We start from the raw sequence: 22292 nt of genomic DNA, 5'->3' as shown, positions 1-22292 counted from the left end.
TAGCTAATAATGTAATAATTAAATTGCCAGTTCACTAAAATACAGTATCTATGTATTAGAAAGACAGAATTAAGAGACTAAAAATAAATTAGCTTCAGCTAGCTTGTGGCATTCTCTCGTTAGCGTAAGCTGTCTTGCATTGACTCTATATATATATATATATATATACATATATATATATATATAGCCTATAATATTTTTAGCTGTGGGACTGAGGGCAGTTTTTCAAAAAGGTCTAACACTGTTGAACAATAGCAGCCACAGTTTATACTATTCGTGAACACCCCAGAAAAAGAATGTGGTTCGTCAGATTTAGCTAACACTGAAGGAACTAGACTCTGAGATGTTTAAACTCCTCTTGGCACTGAATTATCAGGCCGGAACAGAAACGTAGCTCAAGATAACTGAGTGCAGACTCACTCAATATTGTGGATTTGAAAGCCTAAACAAGCATGTAGTTTCCCTAACATGGTTTGGACCAAAGAAAACAAATTAAAATATATGAGCCCGCTATTAAGGTGCCGTTAGAGTCCAGAGCGGCCCCATTGTCCAGGGCAGGAACTCATAGAGGAAGACTCACAATGCCCCTCGCAATAAGAGCAGACCCTCACTTCCTTCCCGTGGGGGTTAGAACAGGAAGCAGACAGGAAGACAGTCTCAGTGCTGGATTGGTACGAGTGGCTTTCTATTGTCTGTCTTGGGACTTGTTTTAGCTACTGGCTCACAGCTGAGCCCTCTGGGATGCAAGGATATGAAGGACGGCGTTTTAATAGAGGTTAATGGGTTTAGCCTCTGCATGGAGAGAGGCTAACTTTACCTGAAGGCCTCGTGAAATGTTTCATTATCAGTTTTGACTGTGTGCTGCAAATTATCGTGGCATAAAAGATGTTGCATTTAATGAGAAAACAGAAACTAGGTTGGAAACGGCAGCAAATGCTTTTGTGTGTGAACACACAGCATCACCTTATTTTCTACTATTTCAATATGTAGACACCAAAAAGGACTTGGAAGTCAAATAAAGACAACCAATAATGAGTTTATGCTGTACCCTTGACTACAATATGTAACCGTCAAGTAAGGCTCAGTTACTGGTTGGGTCAAGTAGGAAACTACTGGACTTTTGAGACCCCAGATCGTCAAACCTCAGGACTGTTCGTCATCCTATAAGACAAAGTTCTGGGACAGTTCATATGACTTCATATATAAGTATTGCAATACTATGCTGTAGCAGTGTTTTGGGTCCTAGTTCTATATTTACACTCACAGTCCTGCACCAAATCTGAGCTTCATGAAGGTTAGGGTGTTCAGTATTTGTTCAAAATAACTGAAAGAGCTGTTGATTTAACTGTGTTTTCATTTTAGAGGCTGTGGTTTTTAGTACTAATGTTAATCAGTGATATTGTACTATTAAGTTGACAAGAAAATTACTAAATAACAGAACCTTATTGCAAACTCTGTGCCATTAAAGGTAATAGTCTGTTGTCTATGAGTTTGTATATTGTTCAACATAGTGAGTTTAACCTCAGAGGAGGCCTTAAAAATGACCGTGGGTCCCCTGGCCCCCAGATTATTTTGTGTTCAATTAATTAAACCTTAACATACAATATCAACTAATATAACAGTATTATTTATAATTAAACTAGATGTTTGTACAACTTTTTTGTTACCCTCTATAAGCAGCTTAATTTGAAACTAATCAAATAATCACAAACCAAGTGACATGTGGGGCTTTGGGGTCCTGAGGCATCTACTCAGCCACTTTTAATGCAATTACCAGCAGTTTACAGGAAGAAACTATTAAACCATTAATTTACCTTTGTCCTTGACATGATCCTTTTGTGCAGATTTTTAGGTTTTGTTGCATTTTGAGCTAAGTTACCACAAACTTGCATGTTTGTGTCTTATGATATACATGTGGGGCGGCAAAGTGGTGTGGTGGTTAGCACTAATGCCTCACAGCAAGAAGGTTCTTGGTTCTAATCCATGGGCCGACTGGTTCCTTTCTGTGTGGAGTTTGCATGTTCTCCATGTGTCTGCGTGGGTTCTCTCCAGGTACTCCAGCTTCCTCCCACCATCCAAAAACATGCTGGTTAGGTTCATTGGTGATTCTTAATCATGTCTTTCTGTGTTAGCCCTGAGATAGACTGGTGACCTGGTGTACCCCGCCTCTTGCCTAATGACAGCTAGGATAGGCTCCAGTCCCCCTACGGCCGTCCAGAAGACAAGTGGTTACAGAAAATGAATGCATGACCACCTGGTTTGACCTTTCATGGCATCACTGTGCTTGTGCTAGGGCACAGTATTGCACTGTCGATACAGTAGGAGGTGACGACACTCCTCGCCCAGCTCTTGAGACTTTCGTGCCGTGCCTCAAGCCCAAAATCCCGACGCCACCGCCTTCAGTTTGACGTGTGACGACTCCATAAGTGTGTCCTTTTGTTGGCAGTGCCTCCTGATAGAGCGGACCATCCCCCCTGCCACGGTGATTTATAGCCTCCGATCCAGCGCCGTTGCTCGCCGGCCCCCGACTCCGTGAGGCGTTTGAGTTACGACTGGTGGTTTTTGTGAAGTGAATTTTCCATTTTATTTGATTATGCGTGCTGCGCGGCCACCTCTGCTCGGCATGGTTTGCCTCACGGCGTTCGATTCATCTTACTTGAGAAGAAAATTATGACTTAGTTAATTCTCCTCCTCCTCCTCCTCCGCTGCAGACGCCTCTATTATTCATTTAAAGGCATTTATATTTTATTGATACTATTTTCGGGTTACTATTCATAATGTTGTCGGGGTGATGTTACCCGGTGGTAATTTGGACGGCGGCAGACCGTGAGCTCATTATCTGGCTTTATATAAATCTGTAATCATATTTCGAACTGTAGTGACTAATTTCATCAGCATGCTGGATATTTGGAATTTAATGGGAACCACAGCTTCATATTTCTAAGCCTCTTTTTTTTTTTTTTATTCAAGGAGGAGCTGACAGAAGAATTAAATTTAAGAGAGTAGAAATACTTTGTTTTTGCTTGAGCAACAGGAAAAAGAGTAAGATATTATAGATTAATCTGCACTATACAAGAAAACGATGTCCCAAAAGTTCACAAATGGCTTAACTGCAAAAGCAAAATGTGTGGCTAAAAATGGCGATAGGTGCATCTTTACAAGTTGCAGTGAATGGACTTGTTATTGAGAACAGTGACGTAAAGCCAGGAAAGGCTTCCTTCCCCTCCTGACTTCAGGTATTTATAGACGCCCTGCTGTTTGTCTTCAGGATCTCATTGACGCCACCAGGAAGAGCTCAGTGTTGTGCATCTGGAGAACGCATTAAGGCCTCTTGTGCGTTGCGAGGTGTGTTGTTGGAGCCGGGGTGGGAGGAAACCCAAAGACAAAAGATCCTCCAGAGAACGTTAAAAGGGTCGCGCCATCCAGAGCAGACCTCTGGAGGAATGCCACGGTGAACTTCCCAACCTAAGGGACGACTGACTCAGACTTTCCTGACAACGAGAAAACAACTCGAGAGAATCATTAATCAAATTTCTTAATCAGCTGAAGATGAGAGGCCAAAAAATAAAACGTGATGACATGAAAATAAAACCCGAACTGATCTAATTAGTCTGTTGCTCATTTTGGGTGGAAACCTCGAGGCTGCTAAATCAAAGTATTGTGGCAGTGAGAACAAAATTCCTCCATTTTCATCAGTGCCAAGGAGTCATTTAGTAATTCTGTAATAAGATTTCAAGGACACAGTGGTTATAAAAGTCACATAATTAAATAAGAGATGCAAAGAAAAGCCTCCACATGTGATCTCACAGTGAGAATTCAGATGGTTTTAGCTCTTTACCTACGACTGACACACACGATAATGAGTTTTGCTTTCTATTTTTTTTTTTTGTATGCATGTTAATTTGCCGGGGATTTCTGACAGCTATTACATTAACGTGACGTATTCACAGCATGAAAACCTATTACCAGACTCGTGAACCTTAATTAACTTAATTCTGGATGGAAACCTGGAGGTTGCAGAAGTTCTCACTGATGTTTTCACATGTTTCAAAGATCTAGCAGTTTGAAAAGTCACTTAAACGTGCCATATGGTTTTTCTGTGCAACTATAAAGGACTATGCTGAAGTCCATTGGAACTTTTAACTCAACGGAATAACGTCATGCTTCGCAGGTTTGCCGCCATTTTCATATGCATGCTACGATTACATATTTCCCGAATGTTTTCCATCTTTTCCAAGCAACTTTTGGTGTTACAGAAAGATGTCATTACGGAAAACAGTCACCAATACAGAACTACTTATAGCTCCATCCAAGAAAAACAACAAGCAGGAATAAGACTGAGGCCGCTGTATTCCTGGCTAACTGAATGTATGTCAACCACTGACTGTATATGACATCAGCAACAGGATTTCTAAAGTGTGGTGGCCATCACCATCTTGTTGGAGAGATGTCTACGATTAGAGCTTGCAGCCTGAGACGGCATCTAACTGTCACTCGGTGTGGCCACGTCCTTTATTATAATTATTAATTATCCATAATGACTGGAAAAAAGTTGCTAAAGTTGTTTAATTCTGAAGGTCTTTGGGGACTGAATTGCTCTCAGAGCCAGCCCCAAGTGGTCATTAGAGGAACTTCAGTTTTCTACTCTTCTGTGTTTGGTTGATTTTTCAGCCTTGGGGGTTTTGCTTGGTGTCAAATGAATATTACAGGATGATGAGCTGTCACTAACTAACATGGAAGGAATCTCATGTTGAACAAATTAAATAAAACGAAATGACAATCAAGTCTGATTACCAGGCTAACGTGATGCAGTTTTCCACACGTCCAACCATATCATTCTCTTGTTTATATTTATAAAGTAAAAAATTGATCTTTTTGTCTTAGCATGCACCCCACTGCACCCCCAAAGTCCTGCACTCTTAAGTAAACACTAAAACCTCAGATGACAATGGAGTAATTGGGGCTTTTTCTTTTACTATCACTGCTAAAGCAGCATCCTGTTCTGGCAGGAAGTCGAAGTGTTTTTCTTCAATCTCATTTAGCCACACTTAGACTGAGTTATGCCCCCTTCCTGCATTTTGTTCCCGGCATTAAAAAGCTCTAAGTGTGACCATTTTCTGTGGCATAAATGGTAGGCACTGCCAATTGTTGAGTAATTACAAGATGGTTGAGCAATTGAAATAAATAAACCTGTAATGGATTACTGCAAATGTTGAGGCTTTTCCTGTGTAAAGGGGGCGACGATATCAACTGTAGTTTGTACAGTCTTTAGTAAACTCTGTTTTATCAATTTAAAGCAAAAGTTGCTCATGTCACATATTAAAATATTTACATCTAGTGTTTATCTGTATGTGCAGGAACTTGAATATATTTTAGGTTAGAGTTCTTTCTAGATTTTTGATCTGAAGTCATTAAAATAGCGATCCCACATGTCGGGATATTTCGAAAGCAAAGCTGAATATCATCGTCATAATACAGGTACAATATTCAGTCACGAGCAGTCATGTAATTTTGGCCAGTTGAGAAAAAAGAAAAAAGAAGGAAATTCTTATTGATCAAATAAATATTTGGAAGAAAAAAAAGTTCAAACTAGGGTAACTTGACTAGTTGGGTTTCTTGAAGACTTCTTGAAGACTATTTGGGTTTCTTGAAGACTTCTTGGGGACTAGTTGGGTTTCTTGAAGACTTATTGAAGAGTAGCTGGGTTTCTTGAAGACTTCTTGAAGACTAGTTGGGTTTCTTGAAGACTTATTGAAGAGTAGATGGGTTTCTTGAAGACTTCTTGGGGACTAGTTGGGTTTCTTGAAGACTTATTGAAGAGTAGCTGGGTTTCTTGAAGACTTCTTGAAGACTAGTTGGGTTTCTTGAAGACTTATTGAAGAGTAGATGGGTTTCTTGAAGACTTCTTGGGGACTAGTTGGGTTTCTTGAAGACTTATTGAAGAGTAGCTGGGTTTCTTGAAGACTTCTTGAAGACTAGTTGGGTTTCTTAAAGACTTCTTGAAGACTATTTGGGTTTCTTGAAGACTTCTTGGGGACTAGTTGGGTTTCTTGAAGACTTATTGAAGAGTAGCTGGGTTTCTTGAAGACTTCTTGAAGACTAGTTGGGTTTCTTGAAGACTTATTGAAGAGTAGATGGGTTTCTTGAAGACTTATTGAAGAGTAGCTGGGTTTCTTGAAGACTTCTTGGGTACTAGTTGGGTTTCTTGAAGACTAGTTAGGTTTTTTGAAGACTAGTTGGGTTTCTTGAATACTTCTTGGAGACTAGTTGGGTTTCTTGAAGACTAGTTGGGTTTCTTGAACAGTTCTTGGAGACTAGTTGGGTTTTTTGAAGACTTCTTGGGGACTAGTTGGGTTTCTTGAAGACTTCTTGAAGACTAGTTAGGGTTCTTGGAGACTAGTTGGGTTTCTAGAGGACTTCTTGAAGACTTATTGGAGATGCTTGGGTTTCCTGAAGGCTTCAAAAAACTTGTTTCAACCTTATTTTTTTGCATACCGTGACATGGTTGACGGAGAATCTTCACAGACTGATGTAGTCGCTTGTTTGTGTCATTTCACAACAAAATTTCCTTTGTGCAGCCTCTTTGTCACTTACAGTATGCGTAGTGTATGCGGGCGATACGCCTCGTGGGAATTTAGATGAGAACAAGGCTGGGAGTGCCGGCGAGTGCCCACAAAACATGGTTTCCCAGTCGTCTCCCCGTCAGTCACAGGGCCCACACAGACCTGTGGGAAGCTATTTTCTGCTCTTTTTCTGAAAACACAACGCTGGGGAGAAGTCAAATCCCGTCCTCTGGGGCCTTCCCATGTACAGTATCAGAGCAGCAGCGTCTCTATGGTAATATAATTACATACCGTATATTACAGGCATCCCACATACTGAAGCTTTGAGTGTATTTTGGTGTGCAGCTGATAATTTCCAAACTCAACAAACAAGCGATTTAGTTCGAGTGGAAAGAAACGGCGCATCGTCTCATTTAAATCCACTTCATCCTTTTAATACAGTTATATGTGGAATTTCATACGGGGTTGGTGGAGTATTTTCTCATTTTAGATAAGCGTTAGCATTTGTGGATGGTATGAAGGCCACTGTAAGGCTTTCTGTTATCGCTGCTGCTCTCTTTGATGTTAACTATCACTTTATTAATCTTATTGCTATCGTTTTCCATCTTGTTTCTGGACGCCGCTTTGCTTCTGTGAGATAAAAAAAAAAAAAAAAGAGTCTTTTTTTAGCCCTCTGATCATGATTTCATGAGAGGAAGCGTTCCCAAGAGATGTCACGAAATCTTCAGTTGCCGTGACTTAATTCAAGAATTTCTTTGAAGAATTAAAGGAGATGATGGTATTTGATTATTAAAAATATTAATTGAGTTACCCCTTGCTGTCTGGTTTCTACGTAAAAACTAAATTAAATAATTCCCAGTTGTAATTCTTTTCTATTTTCAGGACATTTGGGAAGTGTACCCTGAGAATTGGGTCTTTGTTTTCGAAGCACGGTATTTTAACTCAGTTAGTCACAAGACAATAACTTTAGTCACTCTAGCCTCACAATCAAAGACATTTTCCTTCACCTAACCCAGACAAATGCCGCTTGTATGGTTTGTTACATTCACCTCAACCCAAGCACATTCTTTTTTTAGTCCATTTAAGAGCAAAGTTAGTCTCACAATGGAGATATTTAAATAAAATTAGAAAATAACAGGTTATAATAAAATTAGTCACTGTAATTATGGTAGGTCTATACTGCTGTATTGTTTGTTTGTTTGTTTTTTGGTCAATTCAAGCGTCTTTTTAGATTATTAATTATACGTTTCTACAATTTACGCCCCAACATTCACTCTGAGTTCTAGTTATATACACAGATCAGGCATAACATTATGACCACCTTCCTAATATTGTGTAGGCCTCCTTTGTGCCTCCGAAACAGTTGGGACTCATCAGAGAATGGATATGGGCCTTCTGAGGGTGTCCTGTGGTGTCAGGCAACACAATGTTGTTAGTAGGGGCCTTTGAGGGGAGGGGCCTCTGTGTATCATCCCACAGATACATGATCAGTTTGGGATCTAGTGAATTTGGAGGCCAGGTCAACACTTTGTGCTGTTTTTTTTAGTTGTTCCTAAAGTGTTTTTGTATGTGTGCCTGTGTCAGGCTGCATCCTGCTGGGGATGGCTGCTGCCATCAAGGAGTGTCATTGCTATGGGGTGGGGGTGCCTGGTCTGGTCTAGGTGGGTGCTACATGTCTAAGTAACATCCACATGAATGAATGCCAGGTCCAAAAGTTTCCCAGCAGAGCACTGATACAAGATGGTCGACGTTATTCAGTTCTCCTGCCAGTGGTCATAATGTTGTGGCTGATCGTCGTATTTAGTCCTTATTTGCTTGAAGTTAGTCTCATAAAATCCACTGTTGGTTTAACACAACCTCTTCACCTCGAGGGTTAAAAACAGACACACACCACAGGTCACACACTAGTCATTAGTGATGCGGGTGGACAAGCGTAAAATTGGGTCCTGTGCTGATTCACACATCCACACACACTTTATCTGGTTTGTCGTAAATGAGTTTGATGTCTCACACACACAAACACACACCCACACACTCGTCAGTATCTCAGAAACTTGTGGAAGTCCTTGACGGATCAGCGGCCCGAGGCCCAACCTGCGGCGAATCCCCCGACTCAACCCATCTGAGCGAAAACACATGACCTAGATCACATGTCGTGCTCCACCACACTATGCATGCATATTTTAATCTGCTCAAATGTCAGTAAATGAAAACAAATATTTCCTGTTTAGATTCAATTTAAAACCACTTCTGAATTTAAAATCTTAAATGAATGGGAGGATTTCAAGCTGTCAGCGGCTCCGTCTCAAGTGGACGCTCTAATGATTAAGTAGAGTGTTCATTGCTTATAACACTTGTCAGCAGTTTACTCGTGGATTGTACTGACTGCATAATGTTTCCGTAAAAGTCTTTGGCACGTGAGGGATCTGTGTTAACAAATGGAGCCGCCCATCTCTCCTGCGTCCTGCTCTAAATTTTTTCGCTGTCTTCTTACGGATGGATCACGGTATAATTAATGCGATCTGAGCCCGTGATTCCCCACATGCTTCGAGTGAAACATGGTACAAGGGTTGGCTGCATTTTTGATGCATGTATGACTGTATGAATTTTAACTAAACCCCAAGAACAGGCTTATTTTCGGCTTTCTTTTAATGTGTGTGTTCCTGACACAAAAAAACAAAATCTCATGCTTGACCAAATTTGGGTTAGATTAGACCATAAAACTGAGAATATTTGGTTCTGCATGGTTTTGTTTTCTTGCTTAAAGGGGAACTACTGTTTTTTACAACCTGAACCGTATTTCTGGCATAAAATACAATCGTTTACTCACCCATATAACTTTTGTGTAATTTGTAGTCGCTCAGGAGATAATTAGATCAGCTTATACCATATAGTGGGAGTGACTGGGGCACTGAAACACAGCCTCTAAATAACGCATTATCTGCCGCAAAACTCATTCATTTCACCAATATTTTGTTATTGTACGCTAGTGCTATGGTTGGTCCACAACCTCGGACCAATGGAAAAATATTCAGCCATGTGGCAAAAAACTAGCAGTAGCAAATTACAGGTAAACAAGCTGACCGTTGTGGGTGCGCGTGGCGCTCAGAGATGACATCATCCAGGTCAGAAGACATCATCTGGGGTCTGTAGGTCAATATACAGACCCCAGATGATGATAACAGGTAACTCCAGACTTAACGGGGAATAGCACTAGCGTACGATAACAAAATATTGGTGAAATGAATGTTTCGCAGCAGATAATTATTTAGAGGTTGCATTTCGGTGCCCCAGTCACTCCCACTATGTGGATATATAGTGGATCTAAATATCTCCCAAATTACACAAAAGCTATATGGGTGAGTAAACAATCGTATTTCATGCCAGAAATAAGGTCCAGGTTGTAAAAAACAGTAGTTCCCCTTTAAGTGCTTATTGTTGTGAAAAGGTGACGGCATCTGTCGTCTCCAAGAGTTTAAGCCCATCTTCTTTTTGTCTCCGACGTGACCCCACAGCCCTGGAAGTCACATGTCACGTCTTCATTGATTAGGCCTAGTTAACGTTAAACCCGATACTATAACTGTTAGCTAAATATTCCCTTAGCTTTTTGCTTTCCGTTTTAGCTAACCCACGTTTGGTTAGCTCACTGTTTCACCCTTCATCTCCAACAGCTTAAACATTACATATTTACAATATCACACATATATATTAGGTTACCCATATGTATTTCAACCACTTACAGAGTACTCCCTGACCCTACCGTCCTCCATTGAACTCTCTTTGGGATTGTTTGTGCTTCCAGGTGGACTTGGGGTTTCTCCGATTCGTCACAGCCATCGGAACGCAGGGAGCCATCTCAAAAGAAACCAGGAAGCACTACTACGTCCGCTCCTACAAAGTGGACCTGAGCTCCAACGGAGAGGACTGGATTCCTGTGAAGGAGGGCTCTAAGCAGAAGGTAACGATGAGTCATTTATTGCCTAACGACATCCATGCAGTTCTAATCAGTGAGACAATTGACTTGACCCGGCTGAAGGAACCTTACGTGGAGTGCGTGCATCCTGTTTTCTTGTTTTCAGATCTTCCAGGGGAACCACAACCCGACAGATGAAGTTCACGCCATCCTGCCCAAACAGACGCTGGCTCGCTACATTCGTATCCGCCCCATGTCCTGGGAGCAGGGCATCTGCATGCGTTTAGAGATCTACGGCTGCAGGACATCAGGTAACGTCGGCGCACATACATATTGATTTATGCTTTACAATAACTCTGGTTCAGCCTGTTAGTGCTGGAGTCCATGTTTTTACATATTCCATTCATATATTTTCTTCTTAATTAACTTTCCCTGTCCCCACAGGCATGATTGAAGTTTAATGTAATCGAAATTTTCTCCTTATCTAGCGCACACACACATATATACTGTATGCAGTGTCGGCATTTGCTCACACATTTGATTTCTCTAATTTACATATATTTTATAATTTAGTACATTAAAGGGGAACTACTGTGTTTTTACAACCTGGACCTTATTTCTGGCATAAAATACGATCGTTTACGCACTCATATAACTTTTGTGTAATTTGTATTCATTCAGGAGATAATTAGATCAGCATATATCCATATAGTGGGAGTGACTGGGGCACCGAAACGCAGCCTCTAAATAACACATTATCTGCCGCAACACTTGTTAATTTTACCAAATATTTTGTTATGATACGCTAGTGCTATTCCCCGTTGAGTCCAGAGTTAGCTGTTATCATCATCTGGGATCTGTAGATTGACCTACAGGCTGCATTTCGGTGCCCCAGTCACTCCCACTATATGGATATATGCAGATCTAATTATCTCCCGACTGGGTACAAATTACACAAAAGTTATACGGGTGAGTAAACGATCGTATTTGATGCCAGAAATAAGGTCCAGCTGCACAGACACAGGGTTTGTGCAAAGAAACATTTTTTACCTGTTTTCATCACTAGTTTGTGCTTTCTTTTCCGACCGCGCTGTCTCCCTTTTACCGTTTTCTTTCAACTTTTCCATATTGTGAATCAAACCTCCGTCTTTTTGGCTACTGGACGAAAACCTCCCGCGGCTCCTGTGTTGATTTAAAATAATCGCTGCTTCCAAAAAGCGAGAACAAACTCCCGCAGAAGGACGCCGTTATTCACTACATTTGAGCAGAGGAAAGCCGCACTGTCTCATTACTCATCCTTTTAGCGTTACATAAACCTCACTCCTTCATGTGCCACGAGCAATGCTCAGAGGGAGAGTAGATATTAGGCTGTGACTTACTGGAGAACGGGCCGCGGAGTATCCGTAATTTTAAACTTGATCCTCGTTTTGGACCGCGTTTAATCCAAAATTCTGCATTTAATCCAAAATTCTGCATTTAATCAAAACTCCCAACCCAAAGCGTGCATGAAACACATAAAGATGAGCTCGGTTTTTCACATTTACCCCAGATTTTCTATCCCCTCGGACGACATTTGGTGCTCATAAACTAAAAAAACACCAGAACACACAGAGGCTGCACTGTAGGGGGTTTCCATAAAGAGCACTGAGTAGCTGTATTTTCACATCAGGGAAGAATTTATCCCCAGGAGCTGCAGTTAAACTGTGGAAGCATTTGTTGAATGCACATATCACCCTGAGACCATGAGTGTGTGAGCCCGGATATTAGATCTAGCTTGTTGTGGATAATGGATTTAACTTGGCTCGCAATGACCAAACCATTGTATTCAAGTATTTTTGAGTTTTAATTAAGTTTTCTCATTCCGAGAAAGCTCAAATCACCCAATTATATAGCCAGAATATTTACGAGACAAACTAAGAATAGCAACATCAGCGAGAGCCAGACAGTCGAACAGATTTGCATTCGACCCTTGAGGTCTCGTGTCCCTCAGCCGTCGACGTTTGGGTTAGACTTTAAACCTCCAACATGTTTCATGGATTCTGTTGCTATCTGCCTCTTGACCTCAGACGATGTGGAGTTGTAGCGTGTGTGCAGAAAATACTAATTCCAGATCAGTAGTGGGAAATGTTTCTTTCTAATTTGAATCCACGGTCGAAAGAATAGGAGGTTTTGTCCCTGGTGGAAAAGGCCCCTTGAGGCAAATTTGTCATTTTGGTTATGCAAATAAAATTAACTTTAGTTAAACATCCAGAAATACTAAACTATACTGACTAAAGTTTTGTTTAAACCAATTTTAGCTGTGCATGGAAAACCCATCCTCTTCATTACTTCAATCCCAGATCCCCACCAGTACTTCGGTCTGAAGGCAGCATGTTTTGACCATTGTTGGCCTGAATCTGGACCCGAACACAAACATGTATTCCTTATATCCCCCTTCCATAACTTAAGACTTATCCCAAATTAAGGTTCACACCAAACTCACAATAAATAAAGCGGCAATTTTCCGACAACTGGAAGCAAACCGGCCCAAAAACTCTGTGGAGTTTACCCATCTGAGTTTCCAATGAAGTAATTCAATGTAGGGCTGCAACCAACTATAACGTTTTTTTCTCAAAGGCCTCCAAATTGGACACGATGAACTAGTCGTTAGCATGAACTGGGCGTTTCTGTACACAGTACACACCCTAACTTTGAACCAACGCAGACACATGAAGAGAATACATGCCAGTATATGTAGGATGCATACTGTATGTACTGTAAGAAGAAAAAGGAGCCCTGCAAGTGATGGTCTGAGCCTCCTTGATTTACTCTAGGATTACCTGAAAAGACACAGCCTAAACCCACAAAAGACGCTTGCCGCATCCTACCTGCCAAATATCATGATAAATCGTCGTACAGAGGAGAAGTGGTGCTGCAATCTCACAAAGAGCTTCGTTGTTCCCTGCTCAGCTCTAACAAACTCATTCCAGAGATTAAGCTTGAGCCTTTTGGTATTTTCACGCTGGAGTTTAAACACTGCAGCAGCACCCAGAGGGCATCGACCAAAAATTTGCTGACTAAAGCAGGGACAAGATAATGTTGGCATTTCTTATCAGACACTGTGTGTGCAGCTTTCAGACGAGTTTCTCATCCACTGTTCTCTCTCTCTCTCTCTTTTTGACTTTCTCTCGCTGCACAGACTACCGATGTTCGGGGATGTTGGGGATGGTGTCCGGTCAGATCTCGGACGCTCAGATCAGCGCCTCGTCCTACGCCGACCGGGGCTGGGTGGCCGAGAACGCGCGGTTGCTGACGGGGCGGTCGGGCTGGACAGGGCAGCAGACCAAGCAGCCCTTCAAAAACGAGTGGCTACAGGTGGGTTCGGACTCAGGAAGAGAATAACCGTTGTTGTGTCAAACATCAACCCTACAAAAGTGTACTTGAGGAAGACGGGGAAGCCATAAGTCTCATATATACTCACAGAAGGGACAGTTTTCTAATTGTATTGGACTTGTGTGACAAGAAACTTTCTTTAAAGATGAATCTAAAACCATCTCATCATCTACACCAATAATTCCCAACGTTTTTGATTCTCTGACCATTAGAAATGAATCGGTATCTGTTTGAAACCCCTCATCAGAAGTGAAAGAGCTCGAACATTTTACCGATTTTGTTCATTTCTACTTTTTAGCATTAGCTGGCTTATTGTTACTAGATGCAGGAAGAGGTAAAACCATCTGGTATTTGATAAGAAAAGAAAAAAAAGCAAAGATCTGAGAAACATTTGAGAAAACGAGGATCTAGATTTGACATTTAAAGTACAAATTTTACTCTTTCCTGTTCAAAATGTCACGTTGAGACTCTTAAGATGTATCCCATGACCCACTGTGGGGGTCCTGACCCACAGATTGAAAACCACGGATGTATGACATCTGACTGAGATCCATGCCGTTGCTCTTCACTCATATAAAACATCTGACAGTCATGGTTCTCATCTTATCTTAAAACTCCTGCAGCTTTCAACTCTCCTACCTTATGTTCTCCCTTATGTTTCCTGTAACGGGATAATCAGGTTTCGGTCTTTAATAATACTTTTCCATGAACTTCTTTGCAGGTGGATCTGGGCCAGGAGAAGATGGTGAGCGGCGTGGTGATCCAGGGCGGCAAACACCGCGATAGGAACGTGTTCATGAAGAGGTTTAAGGTGGGCCACAGCCTGGACGGGGAGGAGTGGACCATCGTCAAGGAGGACAACACCACCAAGACCAAGGTTGGTTCAGCGAGCACAGACGAGCAGGAAGCGAGTTGGAAGAAAAGCCAGATGAAAGGTTTTTGACATGGAGTGAACCTCCTCTTGAAAGCCATCAGACAGGCGCTCTGCTCGCCGCAACGCCCTCTCTGGAATAAAACGTCAGGCGCCTAAATTATAGACTGCTATTCGTGCGAGCTCAGTTTGGTGGAGCGTGACTGTTGGAGGCTTGGTTTGAAGGCTTTCAGCTGTAGATTGGGTAATACAGGGAGCAGGAGAAGTCAGTCAACCGGCTTATGGTATACCTACGCTAAAACCGGACTTTTTAAAATAGCTGGTAGGTAGTTTAGGTTTTTATTAGGAACATCTGTGGACGGTGCCCACCTGAACCTCACATGACCAAGGCCTGTTAATGACCCGACACCTGAGGTGGACCGAGGCACCGCTCTGGCCGTTCACGGGTCGTTAACAGAACCGCTAATCGTGAAAAGGAAGAGGCCAATCTAAACAGCAGTGGCTAGTAATGTAATAATGAGTTTCAGGTTAACGCCACCCACGGATGCTGCAAATATAAATCTAACTCCCCTCTAGTCATTTATAAATGAAGACAAAACAACTCTGGGGCTTTTTGTTTTCTGCAGAAAAATAATAAAAAAAAGAAAATTAATGAACCGTGGTTTATATATTGAAGGAGGCAAAGGCTGCAGCGTTAATGAGGCACGATTTAAGGTGGTATATAAGACGTCCCCTATGGACTGAGTCACCAAAACACATTCAGTGTATTGATCAAACTTTTCCTTAATGACGCCACAGAAGCTACTGTAAACTGTAAGATCTATAACTGAATTAGGTTAAAGTATTTTAGAGCATAAACAGTATTTTTCAGTGTCTCATCTGGTCTCTCAGGTTTTATTAAACCACCATCATCATTATAGCACAAACAATCTTTTTGGTTTTTCCCGTTTTTTACAAAAAAAAGGGTTAAAGAAGCATTTTGTTCATTGTAAAACAATGTGGAGTGCATACGGTTCAAGTACGTGACCCTGCAGATGACAGATAAGATTAGAAAGAACATAAATCGTGTTTTATTACAGATTTAGGAGCTTTTGCTGCTGTTGAACCATGATAGAGCCATTAATATTATTTTATAAACTGATTAATATCTTTCTTTAGCTCTATAACTGTCTACCTGAAACCATTTTCACAAAATATAAATCTAGAAAATACAAAAAAAATAGAAACAAAACCAGGTTTTGATCGTCTAAATCTGGAGATTTGCGAACCCAACAATCTTTATCTCCAAACTTCAAGAGGAAACTCGCGTCGCTGCTCTCAAGACCTTGCTCTTCCCCTCCTCGGCCCGGCCCGCGTTGGTGCGACGTCCTCCTCTATGCCTTCCAGATGGCGGGGCGGAGGACGAGGATGGCCCCATCGGACTCCCGCTGATTTACTGCAGACGGAGGTCTGGATGCTCGTCCCGTCCCTCCCGCCTCAGCCTCTCCGCTCTGTTTCCTGTGTCTTTTTATAAAAGCTTCTTCAGAAGACAGCAGGGAGGCTCAGTGAGGCCCGGGCTGGTGCACGGATTAATGCAGCACAGGTCCACGCATGAAGACGAGTGCACATACCTCAGCCAGAAAAAATAAAAATCCTTGAAGACGCACATATGGGTTGCTATGATACATTTAGTCTCTGAGTGTAGCAGTGGCGCAGGAACTAAAGAGTTATGCATGACCAAATGCATTTTTCATGCAGTATTTCACAAGAAAATTGTGAAATTAGTGTTAAATGATGTTAAACTGGTATTTTGCTCTAAAATCTGCCCCTAATTAAAGAAGATCTTTCCAAAAGCCTTGCCAGAACTTGTTAGGAATGCATTTGTGGAAAGCTAACCGAACTAAGCTAACTACCAGAGCACTGAGTATTTATCAAAGTTAACTGATCAGCATGAAAGTCAAGTCTAAGCCTGCAAGGTTTCATCCGTTGCCTCTAAACATATGTGTTAAAGGAAGCAGCTACAACAGAACAAAAGGAGCATATGCATAGGCAGTGCAGCACACATGCACCAGTAAAATATGTGACAACTTTCAACTCGCATGCTAAAGAGTTAGCATGCAGCATAGATAGAAAAACCTGTAGTTGGAGGAATTTTCTTTCACCAATGAATTTGGTGGATGTTCCCACAGATGTTCCTATTTAAACCCCAACTAGTCGTCACCAGTCTTTTAGAACTGAAGAAGCTACTTTAGATGAAACGTCTTCAAGAAATTCTACACGTCCAGTTTCCTTTGTTTCAGCTTTGTTTTTTGGACTGAGAGCAGACATAGAAACTTTTATGCTAAACTGTTAGCATGCAGCTTAGATAGAAGGACTTTCTATAAGTTCCTTCATCCTTTAAACACGTCTTAGCACCATCCATAACGTCTCACTGCAGGCTTTAATAAGTCAGACATCAGGAAACCCCCGCGTCCAGGAGAGCATGTGGCGCTCGATGTGACTGTAACCATTTTCATCTGCTCCGCTTCCATGTTGGAAATATTTAAAGGATGTCCTCTGGCTCTGATTTCCTGGTTTTAGCCCTTTGCTTTGCTCTCCTTTCATTTTGTTCCTTATCTAACAAGTGCCTCATCAGAAACAGAGCAGAGGTATTGTTTGCTCTTGTCACAGAGCAGCGGGTCCTGCAGCGATTCCTCCTGATTTTCAGTGTAAACCAAGATTTTTCTGCAAATCCAGAGACGGAATTAGTTGCATTCAATCAAATATAGAAAAATTTAAGACATTCTGTCAATTTTCTCAACAGATAAACTCCTAAATGTTGGATCAGATGGTGTGTTTTTCAAATGTGCAGGTATTTAAATACTAAAAAAAAAGTAATTCTTTTGTTTCCCTCAGATCTTCATCGGAAACCAGAACCACGACACCCCGGAGCTGAGACCAATCAGTCCACTTGTGACCCGCTTCATCCGGATCTACCCTGAGAGAGCCACCAACGAGGGCCTGGGCCTCCGTCTGGAGCTGCTGGGCTGCGAACTGGATGGTGAGTCCCATTTACTACTTCGTTTTAGTGTCACGAGCGGTGAAATTACATCATTTAGGATTCTCCTGATCGTTAAAACAGTGTTTCAAAGTGAAAGGTAGTTATTTATGAGCATAAACAGTAAAAAACCAGAGCCTGTGGATCAGGTGACGCTGGAAAACTTAACAGCGTGCTACGTTTTAATGTCCTGATATTTGAGAATGGCTGACAGAGAAGCAGGGTTAGACTCCTGTGGGTTTTTGTGCTCAGCTTTGACAAACCAGAGCAAATAACATGCACAGATGAAGCTGAATCACAGAAACTGATACTTCAGACTTCAGAGGGGAGAAGGAACCCGGGAAGAAAGAAAGAAGGTCGTTTTTTATGTTGTCCATAGACAGAAAAAACATTTTTAAAATATAATAAGTCTTCGTAGTTTATGTGACTCTGCAGAGCTGCTCTGTGCATTGAGGCTGAAGAGGCTAAAACTCTACAACGCTTCAGGAAACAAGAAAAAAAAATGTAAATGTGGATTAAAAACAACATGCAAACATCATTTTGGGATGTATTTGCTTTACTGCGAGTGTGGCCTCAGTCCGCCAAGCAAACAGCCATTAGACGGCAAACTGTAATGAGGGAGAGAGTGCGAGGACATGAAAGGCTGACGCATGCCATAGCACAGGCTACTATCTGTGCTGCTGCAGTGGTCAGAGTTTGATGGTGTGTGGGAGAAAAATGGAGGAGGAAGAGGAGGAGGAGGGGAGGAGGGCTCGACCTCTCACGGGAGGTGAGGGAGGAACAGATGAAGGGAGGAAGTAGACTCTCTGGTGGAGGATCTGGTTGCCCTGTAGGGAGAACGATAAGATCAGCCAAAGCTGGCCAGACTCCCTGCATGTGTGAGGGAGAAAGGAAAAGTGGGAAAGAAGAAAGATGAGAGGGAATAATGTAGATAGAAGAAAACATGAAAGCCTCAGATCTGGTAACCTGTAAGAAGTCCTTTGTGCAAACCTCACAATCTCTCAGCGGCTAATTATCTTGTCTGTGCTGCAAAGCTAAATATTTGCAGCGGATTTAAGTGTTGACACGTGGGTTGCAGCTAACAGGGGAAGCTGACAAGCGGCTAGTTTTCTCCACAGCTTCTGGCCTGGATGTAACAGTGGCACCGCCTGCATTTTTGTGTAAACCATAAATGTATAAATGTAACGCCGCCCCTCCTCCTCCTCCTCCAATAAAACTAAACCAGCCCATAGGCAAAATAAAAACAAACCGCGTACAGAAATGAGATGTATACAGCAACACAGTGGAAATGTTTCCGAGACACACTGAAAGGCGTCAAACACTGTTGCTGGAAAGTTTGAGGTTACGAAAGCTACCGAAGTCACCTAACTGACAGTGGTGTGGAGGAATTAGCTTCTTCTAGCTAGATGCAAAACTGTTTGCCGAAAAAGAGGTTTTGAAGCTCAGCGTGGTGTCTCCGGCCGCCGCCATCTTGGCAGTGGCTGACTCTACGTAACTCCTGTTTAATTCAAAAATAGGCAGGGGTGGAGCTGAGGCTTGGTATAACTTAAACACATGAGTTCTTTAAAAATTCTCCCCACTACAGCCACGAATACAGAAATTAGCTATAGAGGTAAAAAACTGTTTTAGTACCAGGCTGTAAATATGTTTGTTTCTGGACATGGAGCTCTGTGGGGATTTTCTCTATTTCGTAGCCAGCCTCTAGTGGTCATTAGATGAACTGCATTTTTTGGTGCTGTAAAAGTCCTGTACGGCCATCTCGATCTTGGCAGTGACTGCCTAAAGGGGAATTACCATTTTTTACAACCTGGACCTTATTTCTGGCATATAATACAATCGTTTACTCACCCATATAACTTTGGTGTCATTTGGAGTCGTTCGGAAGATATTTAGATCCGCGTATATCCATATAGTGGAAGTCAGTGGGGCACCGAAACTCCAAATGACACCAAAGTTATATGGGTGAGTAAACGATCATATTATATGCCAGAAATAAGGTCCAAGTTGTAAAAAAATGGTAATTCCCCTTTAAAGAGCAGTTTTGAAGCTCAGTGTGGTGTCTCCGGCCGCCGCCATCTTGGCAGTGGCTAACTCCGGCTAGCTCCGGGTGTAGCTAAGGTGGGCGGACAGCTTGGGAATCTGTGAAGACACCCTGTTACCTACCACCTAATTTAAACGTGACCTCCACCTTTGGAGACCAGAACCAGGCTGTTAACGTGTTTATTTCTGCTGTAACGTTGGACATTTGGGACATTTGACTCTCTTTCGGAGCCAGCCTTTAGTGGTCACTTCAGGAGCTTACATTTCTCAGCTACAAATTGTTCACATGTGTTATTTAAGCGTCACCTTAAAGTAAAATCCTCTCATTATTTTAAAGTTTGAATGTTTAAACCAGCATTTCAAGGATGGATAATTGTAGTCGTATTGTTGTCAAGAGACTTGGACACGTGATATCGCTGTCTTTTATCGAGAAAAAAAAAGAAAATGTTTGAGTCTCTCCAAGATGAACTCTTTAAAAGGAGGGGACATGACACAGGCAGAGACACTTTAATCAGACTGCTCGGAGCACGTTCACACATATGTGCACACTTAAATGTATGCAAATCAGATTTACGTTCTTGAAAAACATGCATAGTATATAGATGCACACACACACACTCTCAACTATGTAAATCACAACCTTCTCCTGCATGAACTGAGGCAGTTGCGTGTAAATAATGATGAAGCTTTGGCCTCAAGTGCCCTTAAACAAATCAAATTCATGCTATTAAATAAACTAAATGTACTCAAGGAAAAGCTTTCTAAATAAGGTGTCAGATAACTAGCAGCTCCTTTTTGGATTTACTGAATAAAGACTCCTCAAACGGTGTCTCTGTTAATTAATCTGAGAGCCACGTTTTCCTTTAATGAGTCTCTTCCTGTTTTCACAAAAACACAGAGATGCCAACTCGAGCTCGCGCAGCCACAAGCGGAGAGAAGCTAACGAGCTCGGCAATAATGCGCCCGCGCCTCAGCCTCGGCGGCTTAATCGGGATGTGCTGTCGTCTCTCTCCGAGCTTTCGAGGCTAAAACATCCAACGCCGTTAGTCGTGAGAAAAACCCTCCGTCCCACTCGGAGCGTCGTTCCTACACTGGGTTTAATTATATGCAGACCATCTGTGAGTTTTACTTGAGCCTGAGCGTGCTCGTTCAAGTTCAATTTGTTTCTTTTACATAAAACCACGTCACCAGACATCGACTGCGTGGTGGGGTTTAACGAGATACAAGAGTTTCTGTCGTTATTATTCTGGTCTTTGGTGAGAAAAAGAACGCAAGAAGTCTCTTTAATTTAGTTTCAGTAAATCATGTCCATGTCGCTGCCTTTGAGGTAATCTTTAGTATCTTTAATGAATTACTTCAAGTCCTGTCATGACCTTTTTAGACCCAAAAGTCTGTTAAACATTTCTGCATTTTTAGCACATCTTAGACACCGTGACTGAAATCGTAATGTATGAAAAACCACCAGCAGCCTTCTGTGTTTATTTTACTTTGCAGTTTGGTTTGTTCAGAAGTTGCTTCTCCAAAGTAGACACGATCTATACTGTGTATATTTACTTCTGTTTCTATTTTTTGCAGATTTGCACATATGAAAATCCTGTATATTTGTTTATATATTGTATTGGTATTGTGGTTTAATTTAATTTAATTTAATTTAATTTAATTTAATTTAATTATTAGAACCAAGTATTATTATTGTTATTATTATTATTATTATTATTATTTATTTTCTATTTTATTCATTTATTGTTAACTATCTTAGACCTATTTTTCTTTTTACTTACTAGTTTTCAAACTATTTCCCTGTATCAATGAAGTTTATCTAAGTCTAAGATCAGCTCAGTCAAATAAACTGTAAAATAAAAAATCTTTAGTGCACATTTCTGCTTCTACTACCAACAACAGTTTGGCATCGGGATAAGCAACGTATATATTTTTAGGATATTTTAGTTTGTGTTTATTAGTGATTTGTCCCCACAGTTCCCAGTCTGTCAGAATATTTACCTCCCTAGTGGGAACCTTACAGTTAAAGAAATGTTTCTGCAAAGGTTTTACTATAATACTTTATATCCCAGTGCTATAAACCTAACCTTGAATCCTAAACTTATCCCAAGGCTGAATTATCCAAACGAGCTCAGTGCACAGCTGTTCAGGGGCCCCAGACCTCCAGGGGTGCGCATAATTTGATTAATCAAGAATTTGAGAGACATTCGCACCGTTGAAGTACAATATCACCGACAGTATCCTCCCGCCTCATGGCCCCAGTCTACGAGAGGAGAAGGTCGTAATGGGTTTTTAATTGCCAATCTGTTTGCATTAAGCTTATTTCTTTTAAAGTTGTTTCCCTCTAGTCATTTCATTATCAGTAAACAAGATAGTTCTTTCTTCAGTAATCAGTTGTTCAGCGTCTAAAATGTTATTCATTGAATTTCTTATAAACCAAGCCCTAAGCTCAAAGATGTTGAGGTTAATGTCATAAAAAATTGGAATAACTCGCAAATATCCATATCTGAGGAGCTG

The 22292-nt window shown here is 41.4% G+C and overlaps 1 protein-coding gene across 1 annotated transcript in view; it reads left to right on the top strand.

Annotated features, from left to right (window-relative positions):
• Positions 1-22292, top strand: part of LOC311489118 (neuropilin-1a-like) — a 79504-nt gene that overhangs the window by 45330 nt on the left and 11882 nt on the right. Inside the window, exons 6-10 of the mRNA XM_084546064.1 lie at positions 10366-10521; positions 10643-10787; positions 13655-13830; positions 14570-14725; positions 17594-17738. Coding sequence (XP_084402190.1) covers positions 10366-10521; positions 10643-10787; positions 13655-13830; positions 14570-14725; positions 17594-17738 — 778 coding nt within the window. The remainder of the gene's footprint in view (positions 1-10365; positions 10522-10642; positions 10788-13654; positions 13831-14569; positions 14726-17593; positions 17739-22292) is intronic.

This window comes from Chelon labrosus (assembly GCF_963514085.1).
Source record: "Chelon labrosus genome assembly, chromosome: 6".
Taxonomy (NCBI): Eukaryota; Metazoa; Chordata; class Actinopteri; order Mugiliformes; family Mugilidae; genus Chelon; species Chelon labrosus.
Note: the sequence above shows the minus strand (reverse complement) of the source record. Positions and strands in the feature narration are given on the sequence as shown.